The sequence below is a fragment of the Dendrobium catenatum genome, unplaced genomic scaffold (assembly GCF_001605985.2).
Source record: "Dendrobium catenatum unplaced genomic scaffold, ASM160598v2 fragScaff_scaffold_621, whole genome shotgun sequence".
NCBI classification, from domain to species: domain Eukaryota; kingdom Viridiplantae; phylum Streptophyta; class Magnoliopsida; order Asparagales; family Orchidaceae; genus Dendrobium; species Dendrobium catenatum.
The window spans coordinates 28,812,879-28,824,166 of NW_021319083.1; the positions used below are offsets into that span (position 1 = coordinate 28,812,879).

The following is an 11,288-nucleotide window of genomic DNA, read 5'->3' on the forward strand; positions in this document are numbered from 1 at the left end:
CTCTCTCTCTCTCTCTCTCGTTTTCTCCCGTCTCCCTCTCTCGATTATAAAGAGATGAAACTTCTAGCAAACAATCCCTTCGCCTCCTCGCGCTCCAAGAGACGGAAACAAAGGGACCCCTTTGTCTCCATCGACACTGAGCGAGATTGGACGCTTCTTCATCTTCCCATATGAGAACGAACGGAAGTTCACCGATTTAAGAATAAAAGTTCTGGATATTGCAAAAGCATCTCCAATCCTATGAGCTCTTCATCCCAATCGGCACCGAATGAATAAGCATTCAAGCGAAAGGAGGCTGAAGAGCACAGAATTCATCAATCAAATTGACATTAAGAGTATGTAAACCAATTCTTACAAGAAAACAAATCCATCAAATAACATAATTAATTAATAAAGTTAGGAGTTAGGAATCCTCTGCCAAAAAAAGGATGATAGGATTTGGTGGCTTATTCATTTTGTAGGAACAAATAATAATGATGTAAAGCTTCCACGATGTGAGGAAAAAATAATTTCTTCTCTATTATACTTTGATGCCTTATGCAACAAGTTGGTTTGATTTGTCCTTCATTCAGCCCAGAAGAATGTTTATTTTAGCCCTATTGCAAACTGGAACATTCACAACGATAGAGAGATAAAGAGTTTAATGTCTTAACTTTGAACAAATATTCAATCACACATATAGGTAAAGAGAGAGGGGTGTGAGAGCATAAGAGACACCAATATTTTTACATAAAAAAAAATCCTGAAAATGGGGAAAATCACAAAACTTGATTCAATATTTGTAGTTGATTACAAATGCTTGGGGGGAAATATTGGCTCAATGTATCATATAGAGTACATTACATCGTTGAGGTTGTAAGAATCCAATGATAAGGAAGTCATTCTCAAGAGAACGTTGGTCTGCTTATTTGGTTGGCAATGTTGTGTTTGGGCAATGAAGATCAAAGGGATTATAGTCGGCGGGTGTCGGAGGTTAGAGGAATCGTAGTCGGCAGGTGACAGTGGTTGGAGCAACCGTACTTCACAAGCAATGATGGTGGTAGGAACTATAGTTGGCGGGTGACGAAGATCAGAGTGATACAATGATCAAACAGAACGATAGTTGGCGGGCAACAGTGGTATGAGGAATTATAGTCTCCAAGCGACAGAGGTCGAAGGATCATAGTCGGCTGGCATTGGTGGTCGGAGGGGCTGACCGTAGTTGGCAGGCGACGCAGGTCTGAGAGACTGTAGTTGGCGAGCGACAGAGGTCGGAGGGACCGTAGTCGGCGGGCAATGATGATCAGAGGAACCATAGTTGGCGGGCAATGAAAGTCTGAGGGACCATAGTAGGTGGGAGACAAAAGTCGGAGGGACTGTAGTCAGCTTGAGACAGTGGTCGGAGGAACCATAGTCGATGGGTGACAGAGGTCGAAGGGAACATAGTCAGCGGGTGACGGTGGTTTGAGGCATCGTAGTCGGCGGGCGATGGTGGTTGGAGGAACCTTAGCCGGTAGGCGACGGAGGTCGGAGGAAACATAGTCGACGGGAGATGGTAATCAGATGGACTGTAGTCCGCAAGCGATGGAGGTCAGAGAGATAGTAGTTGGTGGGCGACGGAGGTCAACGGGCGATAGATGTATGAGGGACTGTAATCAGCGGGCTATAGAGGTTAGAGGAACTGTAGTCTACGAGAAACGGAGGTTAGAGGGATCGTAGTTGGCAAGCAATCGAGGTCGTAAAGATTGAGTGGGGAGGTGTGACAGAGGCCAGAGGGAACTTAGTTGGCTAGCGATGGAGGTTAGAGGGACTGTAGTGATGGGAGAAGGAAATCAGAGGGATCGTAGTCCTTGAGTGATGATGCTCGGAGGACTGTAGTCATAGGGTGACGTGGTATGAGAGAGTGACCGTAGTTAGCAAACGACGGAGGTTTGAGGGATCATAGTCGGTGGGTTATAGAGGTCGAAGGGTCATAGTAGGCGAGCGACGAAGGTCTAAGAGATCATAGTCAACGAACGACGAAGGTCCGAGGGACCACAGTCGGAAGGTGACGGTGGTCAGAGGGACCGATTATAGTCGACGGATGACCGAGGTGTGAGGGACCGTAGTCAACAAGCGACGGAGGTCGAAGGGATAGTAGTCGGCAGGCAACGATGATCAGATGAACAATAATCGGCGACCGATGAAAGTTGGAGGGGCCATAATCTGTAGGTGGTAGAGGTCAAAGGGACTGTAGTCGATGAGCGACTATGGTTGGAGGGACCGTAATCGACGGGCAACCGAATCGCGGGGATCTATTCGGCGGGTAACAAAGGTCAAACGAATTTTAGTTCGGTGGGTGAAAGTGGTCAGAGGGACTATAGTCAGTGGGCGATGAAAGTTGGAGAGACCAAGTTGGCAGGCGTCGGTGGTCGGAATGGTGTGTTGATGGCATCCCAACGAACCAACGACACTGGTTGGCCGCGGGAGGAGGTCCAGTTGAGGTCGGTGGCCAGGTGAAAGTCTAGCGGCGTTTGACAGTCGGACGGTGGTTCGACGATGGTCGAGCAAAAGTTCGGTGGCAGTCGACGGCTTGGTAGAAGTCCGGCGGCGGTTAGCGGCCAAGTGAAAGTTGTGCAGAGGTTCACTAGCGGTGGTGCTGGAGCTCTTGAAGCTTCACAATTCTTTTCAATCTCTAGCCAAATGCCCACCCTCATGTAGAGAGTGGGGGTCAATTTATAGATTTTTATTAGTGGCACACCCCGTGAATATAGAGAAGATCCAGTGCAGGTTTGGAGTGCTCCATCAAATGACCCGTATTGATTCCCCATATCATAGAGTGTTTTTGAAATGTTTAAGTGTCTTAGTGATGCCTGAATTCAGTGATCTTGGGCTAGTTGGATTCGTCTTGCAAAGTTACTCGATTCGATTATAAGCATATCATATTTGGATATCATTTTGTCATCCTATTAATGCTTTAAACTTTTCGAATATGCTTCAAAAACTTAATTCAGACCCATTCGGTTTCAGATTGGACCAATTTTTGCGTCGTTGGATTCATCTCTTCGAAACATTCAATTTGACTATAAGTTTGCTGAAATCAAAGTATAGATGGTCCCAAATTTAATTTTGTAAGCTTACAACTTTGATATATCTCAAGATTCATGTCCAATCAAGACAATTTTTGGTGACGTATCAAGCCTAATAAGTCAGACATGGTGATTTATATAATTTTTTATTGAGCACCACTTAAAAATATCAGAGCGTAAGCTCATCAAAGGGAAAAAATATTCTATGCGGAAGCCGAATGCAGTCTGGAAATCAACTAGAATATGCAACGTCACCCTTGCTTTGTACGACGGCTCAGTACTGCTTGATACCGCGACTCGGTATAACTCGGTACCGCTGACATGGCTGCACCTAATTCACCTCCGGACGCAGAGCTGCATCTGGCTTCCGCACATAATACCATTAAAGGAGGCACAATGGAGAAGCCATAAAAATAAAAATAAAAAAATTAATGGGTCGCATAAATTAATTTTATTACTTAAAGAAGAATACATTGAATTTTTATAGATAAAAATATCAAATAATTAGGGCTTATTACAAAAGTATATCTATACATTATTAGTCATAGATTTGAATGATAGTCTTCCCTTGAATGATGATTAGTTACATTTTTTTTTAGCTTATTTGATCAATTCATATATTTGATGATAATTTGACTCTTAACAAAACATTATGGAGAAAAAAAATTCATATAGCCAACCCCATATAATAGGATAAAGGTTGTTATTGTTGTATTTGATCAATTTATGAGATATCCAAATAGATATAAAGAACTCTAATCGATTTATTTATCTAAATAGAATATGACTTTTGGATAAAAGTCAACCTTATAAATACCTTCATAATAGAAATATAATAATTTCAGGACAAAAATGAAGACAAGGCTGTAAACACTTAATCAATTACTATATATTCATTACCAAATCACAAATTGATTCAAATTTCATGTCAATTCCTTCACACGCTACCCATAGGGATCTTTTACATGAATTTAAAAGAACAAATATTTTGATTGCAGTTTGTTGATGCATGTACTTTCATTTGAACTTTGCAAAAAGGCCATAGATAGAATAATTAATCATGTCTATAGGAAGAGATGATAGAGGCAACCCTCTTCAATATGTCTGATTCAGTTTCCTTCGGCTTGGAAATGGCTGTCCATTCCTGATAATGATGAAGACTCCCTGTGAAATCTGTAAACAACCCGTCCACGCCGATAACATTTATCCAATAATCATATTCATCATAAGGGTCCTGATGGAAGTTAAAATGCAGATATTGGTTCTCATTCCTGAACGTGTATGGGTGAACCTGTAGCAAACGATGGGTTACATTAAAGACTAACATCAATCAAAGATCTTTCAACATAGGATGATACTAAGTTCCTTAAATAAATGCGCGGTTAAAATATGGTCACATCAGTTAAAAGGCCTTATATTTTGCTAAAACAAAAGCGTTGTATTTGAGTAAGAAACTTTATATCTTCTAAAATGTTATTTTCTCATTAAAATGTCTTACATCAGTTAAACACTTGTATCTAAATCAAAGGTTTTATGTCTGAATAAAACACCTTATGTTTACATAAGACATCTTTTATATTATAACAAGGATATGTAGAACATTTTGTGAATCTCTTTACAATAATATTGATTAATAACAATTAAAATGGAACCGGAGAGTACCTTCAGTGGCGATCACTAAATTTTTGAATAAATAGACTTATTGTAAATAGAAAGCTTTTATTTTAGGGGGATCTACATACATAATATTTAAAACATTAAAATTTAAATATTTAACACCTAAATTTCACTATTTTCACCATCTAGCACTCCCTTAATAGAGTTAGTGAATCTTGTCGGATCTCGCACAGCACATCACTGGGCCCTTCTTCGCCTCCACCTGGATTGATTGGGTCCGTTGCAACCATCACTAAGCTCGCCACTGCCTTGAACTGCCGTCGATGCCTGCACCTATGTAATTTTTTTTAGCTTTTTTGTTGCAGAGGGCTTTAAGAATTTTGGTTGGGAGCACTGCCGCCACAAACAAGATATTGTCAGCAAAAGCATCGATGGGTGTAGATGCATCGAGCTCATAGGCGAAGGCATCGGCGTGTCCGATGAGTGGTGGGATGGAGTTGCATTTTTGGAGGGTGGGTGTGTTATTTGTTATTCTATTTGGATGTTTTGGATGATATGGATGTAAATAGTAAAGCTTATGTATGAAATATATAAATATCAATATTTTTAGTGCTATTTATATAAATCCCTCTTTATTTTAAGTTGCTTTGGATATATAAAGTAATAAGCGTCGAGTATCTCTGAAAAAAATAATAAATAATTAGACAATATTGCCTGAGTTGTACAAGTGTTACCTGGATATTATGAGCATGTGCTCTTGCAACAAGATCAGTGGCAGTAGACAAATGATTATCTTTTGGAGGAACTATGGTATCTTTCCATGGTCCGATCCCAACAACATAGTCCTTTATATAGGCAAAGTAACTATCTGAAGTTATCTGTGCATATGTCTGTAGCAAGAAACAAATCATTAACAAGGCTTTCAGGAACTATTGTAAGGACACCAGATAAGAGTTAGGATATATGGTTCTCAACCTTGAGATCAATCAATTAAAAGCAAAATAATAAAGAGAGAGAGGGGGAGAGAGAGAGAGAGAGAGAGAGAAGGTATCAAATTTTGTGGCTGCAAACACTGAAACGGCTTGTCTCAATGATTGTTTACAGAGTCAAGCTGATAGTTCCTATGCTGGCAAAAAAATTGAATCTCCACATGAAGCATTCTTTCTAATTATAACATGTTCTTACTACGGTAACTTATTTTTATGTTATTCACTTGTGTATTTCCAAATATGGCAAATATGAGAAACATTTTCTTCCAACCAACTTCATTACTTGATTTTTTTTTTATTTGGAATCAATCAGATTATTGGTAAAGTATAATTTTTTACAAATTAAGTGAATTTTAGATAATCACTTCTTTGGAGCCAAAAAATGCATGCTTGTGCATATGAACATATCCATATATCTACATGGATTCCACATCCATCTTATATTCATATGATTTCTTCGTAGCAATCAAGTATTTGTAATAATTGCAACTGGATTCAAAGCCGTTTTGCTGCCTCTAACGGAATTTTCACTCTTATTAAGCAATAGAAATTTTAAAGTTCTAGCATGCCCTAATTTTGAAATAAAATTCTAACCTAGTTCTAAAAGATAAGATTTTTAAGTTTATGAGTGTGTGGGCATCTGATGTCTCTCTTTATATGGATTGATAAGCCTCCTTCTTCTTACATATATACAAGTGTGTATGCACTGAACATTTTGAAATTTTAATTCTAGAAGAACCAATTTGAGAGCAACGGTCATCAGAAGACAAACATAAGAGAGCAAGATCATATTATGTGAGTTCTTACTAGCCAGATAAAGTTCAAATGAGATTTAAAATCCAATAGTTATGATTACTTCAAAAATACAACAAGAAGGGTGTTTACTTCCATAAGTGCTTTTTAACTCTAGTAAAGACATAAAGCTAACCTGGTTAGTGTCCTGAGTTGGAATGTTGACATCATCAATCAACAATATTTTGGGAGAATCTGTCATATTTGAAATATAAATAAGGGAAGCCGGGGCAAATGACTGTATGAACACGGGTTGTTCTTGCCACTCCTTTGATTTGTAGGAACCTTTATAACCATACTTAAGAAGAGTCTCCACAAATTTATCTTCAAACCTCTTTCCATCCGCCCATTTGACCTGGCAAAAGTTGAAACCAAGCAATTACAAGCAGTATGAAAATAAATTAGAAAGGAGCAAAACGCTACAAGCTGTTTGGGTTAGATTATCGAAATAATGGATTTAATTATGTCATGAGTATTGGAGTTTCGTTTTCTCCAAATGGGCATCAGTTTAATAGCGAAGCCAATTGTGGAAGTAGTAAAATCATTTAAGAAAACAAAACTATATATATAGATATAGTACAGAACAAGGGAGCATTATTTTCTGAAGCCACAAATAAATGATTTTATGATGCCTATTTTATCAAAATCTTTCTAAAGACAGTAACACTCACGTGCTGGTTGATTAAAACAGGATTCTTGATTTCTGGATATATACCCACAATCCTGTTTGCATCTAGAGCAATTGCAATAAACTCCTCAAATGTGATAATTGAAAATTTCCCTGCATTAAAATTAATAACATTGTATATATTAGTCGTCACAAGAGAGCAACGGTTCACAAGAAAACAATTTCCTCGAAGTACCAAAAATAACCACTTTGAAAACAATAGCAAATTAGTTCAAAACAAAGAGCAACTCTTCAACAACTGCTTATAATTATAAAATCAATCATAATCCCTCAGAATTATTATCTAATACTCCGTTGTTAGCTGAAAAGCTTACATGTTTAGTTGAAACTTAAGCGAAACATTGCACTGACTTCCGGTTCAGATTGAGCAGCAAGATGGCGTAAGAAAAGGGAAAATAAAGCATTAATCATTCGGTGAATGATCACTTCTGAAGAAAAGAAGTCCTTGCACAGCAGCATCGGTAAAATTTGAGCTAGAATAGACCTTAGTCCCTGAATAATATGAAGCTTGCTTCCTAGTTTACAACTAAATCTAAAAAGTTGTACTCAGACGAACTTCTACTCTCAATTGTCAGCTCTAAATTGAATTGAACTATTGCCATGTTGACCTCGTCAAATGTAAGCTGTACACTTTTTCTACTTGAAGGTAGCTTTCCATCTCATGAAGAGTGAGATGCACACAAGATAAGGTAAATTCCACGCAGTGATGCTACCATTCGTAAGAATTCCGCCCATCAATGGGATTGCCATTGCTCAGATAAAACTTAATTATCTTAAAAACCGGATGCAAACTAATTTCACAACTCTTCTCCTTTGCACAAGTGAAATATGAGTTCAAAGGCATATACAGAATTACTGCTTCGTCAAAATTGAAGCTAATGGTCGTGGCCATGTCAATTGTACATGGTGTTAGTTAAGTATATTGCAAGTTTACAACCGCAACATGCAAAGCACAATCAGGTTAAGATTGAAACTAACCATTGTATTGTTGATCTCGAAATGGAAAACGCTGTTTCAGCCTCAATGATTTAAGTTCATCAAGTATGAAGTCCACTGCAACAACAACAAAAATAAGGCTGAATCAAGCCCATTTTTTTATGTATTGTTGATTAAAAGAAAAAGAAATGTTGAAGTTCATGTGATAAGAAACTATAATGTGGTGTGGGCAAAACATACCTACGAACCAACCAGTCATATTTTCACCTTGAACCTCATATGTAGTTTTGCGACTGGCAAACTCCTTATGATCAGCAATATCAGTGATATCATCAAGATTTACATCATGAAAACAAATCAGTGCACCATCCTTAGTAGCAAGGATATCAGTTTCTATAAAGTCAGCACCTTCTTCAATAGCTCTCTGTATGAAACAAGTAAGATGCTTACACTAGATGCTTTAAAAAGAAATATATATAAAATACAAATAAAGGAATTCTCATATAATTAGGAAATAATATATAAATTTCTAACATCATACTACATATCCTTGGTAAGACACATCCATATAAAAATCTTATAGTTGAATTAAAAATTGTGCGCAGGAACAATAGGTTAATGCCACTGGTTGTTTACCATATAAGCATCCACTGTTTCTTCAGGAATTTCACCATTTGATCCTCGATGAGCAATATTGTATGGACGAAATGACTGCAGGGGTTCTTTATGCTTGTTCTGTAATTTACTTGGAAGTTCATAGAATGGTCTCCCAATTGCCTGATCAAATAACGAGAGAAGAAGAAATGGAATAAACCCTGTCACAAAGAAGTCAAGGCATCAGCATTCTTGTTGCTGAATTTGCAATGTAAAATCGCAAGACTATGGAAGAGCAGCCACAAACGAATCCCAATTCGTCAAAGAAAGACAAGAAGCAAGAATTTGGTAGGATGCAGAAGCCCGTAATTGCAAAGGGGACCATTACGCTATAACACATAATGCCCCATTGGATTATACAGTTACATAACTATAATACAATGGAGGGAGCCTCATTCCAGTATTGCCACCACCAGTGGGGAATGGGGATACAAATGTTAACAAGAGTGATATAACTTTGATTATCATTCAAATGTATGGAATCCTCACTTTTTTGCACTTATTTTTGCATATATTACCAAAAATATACTTAAAATTAACCGCTTCAACACCAGCATGTCACAAAAGGGTATAATACTTGAGAGAAATGTCAGGTGAAGCCAAACATCACAGCTTAACAGTAGAATGAAACCGAGGAGCTCAAAAAGATCTTTGCTTTACTTTTTTCCTTATGTTTTTGTCTCTTATTATGGGCTAAGCAGATCCATCCAAACATGCAGTTTTTTTTCAGTAGATACCAGCAAATTAATTAGATAAAAATAACATTCAGCCAATAAACCCTGAGAAATATAGAGGCAATCAGCAATTTTGCCTACTAAACAATTAAAAAACATGTGTAGAATGTTTGTGTTTAAATTTCGATATTTAATTTGGATGCTCTGATGATCTCATTTGAAAAAAAAAAAAATTATTGAAATCATATATTTTGACTCTTTGGAATTATTTCTTGATGTTTAGCTCGCACTCTTTTTCATATGTTTCCGTGATTTCCTTCCATGCCCGGGGGATGGGGAGCGACATTAGCAACTTTAATGTTGAAGATGAAAATTAATACTGTGATCTTGAATATGTAGAAGAGATCTTGATCCATTCAAGAAACGCCCAAATAATCAAACAATAGGCGAGAATGAGTAGAGGCTATTGGCTTAGAAGCAGGGAGAAAAACACCCGAGCACAAAAATTCCGACCAAGCGCCACAGATGAACGATAAAACCAATAGCTAAACTTTTAGATAATCGAACAAGAAAGCTTACCAACTGAAAATCCATATGGAATGAAATGGAAGCGACAAAAAAGATTGAATCTTGGATGCAAAGTTACCCTTTTAAAAAATGAAAAAGGAAAGTTGCCGAAGAAAGCAAGAAATTAGCGATAGCTTACAGAGTGAAATCATTTTCTTATCCCCCGAGCTCCTCATTAACGAATCTGATGCCGTTACTAAACCTCTATCCCTTATTTATATCGTGGAAAAAACAAATAAATAAAAGGAAATTAAAAATGTAATTATTAATTATTAAACGTATATTATTGATTGATTCCTTTATTTTTAGGTTATAATAATTTTTAAGAAGAAACAGGGAATTTTTTTTATAATATTTATATGAAATATCGTTGAATCATCGTAATTAATTCAGAAGCCGCTAACATAATTTTTGTAATTATTTTAGCAGAAAACAGTGACCGAGACAGAAATTGTTTTTAGGAGGGGCCTAAATTAAATTTTTTTAAATTTTCTTTAACTTTTTACATACGGACTTGGGACCGATATAATAAGCTTTAAAAATGATCAAACTTTGATAGTGAATTAGTTTTTTTTTCCTTCTCAAAATGACTTTCAATCATCAAATCACTTGATTTCTGCTAGAACAGGTTCAATATATTAACTAAATATGTGATATTAAAAATCTCATTACACAAAAAAAAATCATTAAATCTCTTTAAGATCTAATCAATACAAGATTAAGCTAATATCACTAAGAAAAAAAAATGTAAATGAATAGGAAATTAAATGGCTCGTTGGATTCGCATCGTCTAGCCGCTCAATTCAATTATAAGCAGGTTATGTTTGGAACCCATTTGATAATCCAAATTATGGTTTAAACCTTCCAAATATGCTTCAGGTCTTTGATTTAGAGTCATTTGGGTTTGGATTGAGTCGAATTTGATGCCGTTGGGTTTGTATTTTTGAGACGTTCAGTTCGACTATAAGTTTGCTGAAATCGGAGTTCAGATGGTCTCCGATTTAATTTCTAAAGTTTTCAACTCGATTTTATGTATAGATTCCCTATTTTTTCAATTTTTTTAGAGTGGCAGAAAATAAAGCCTTTAAAGCATTGAAATGTTCTATATATTGTTATTTTTTATTTATTATACGGTCAAATATGTCGGATTATTATTATTATTATTATTATTAAGTTCTTTGATTATGTAAAAAAATAATTTTAAATAGAATTTTAAGGATGATTGTGGTGGTAAGCGGCTATTTAAAAAGAGAAGAAGGCATTAATTGAACCAATAGGATGTTAATAGTAGGAGAACTCTTAATTGGTTCATTCATTGTAAGAC

General features: G+C 36.6%; 1 protein-coding gene across 1 annotated transcript; it reads right to left on the minus strand.

Moving 5' to 3' along the window:
- Positions 1–3,900: 3,900 nt before the first annotated feature.
- On the minus strand, positions 3,901–10,208 carry LOC110104992 (glycerophosphodiester phosphodiesterase GDPD6). Its single transcript, XM_020834327.2, has 8 exons — positions 10,104–10,208; positions 8,706–8,884; positions 8,310–8,493; positions 8,112–8,186; positions 7,117–7,226; positions 6,582–6,800; positions 5,399–5,554; positions 3,901–4,338 (listed from the first exon to the last, which is right to left on the minus strand). The coding sequence occupies exons 1-8, from the start codon at positions 10,138–10,140 to the stop codon at positions 4,102–4,104; spliced, it is 1,197 nt and encodes a 398-aa protein (XP_020689986.1). The 5' UTR covers positions 10,141–10,208; the 3' UTR covers positions 3,901–4,101.
- Between the last annotated feature and the right edge of the window lie 1,080 nt (positions 10,209–11,288).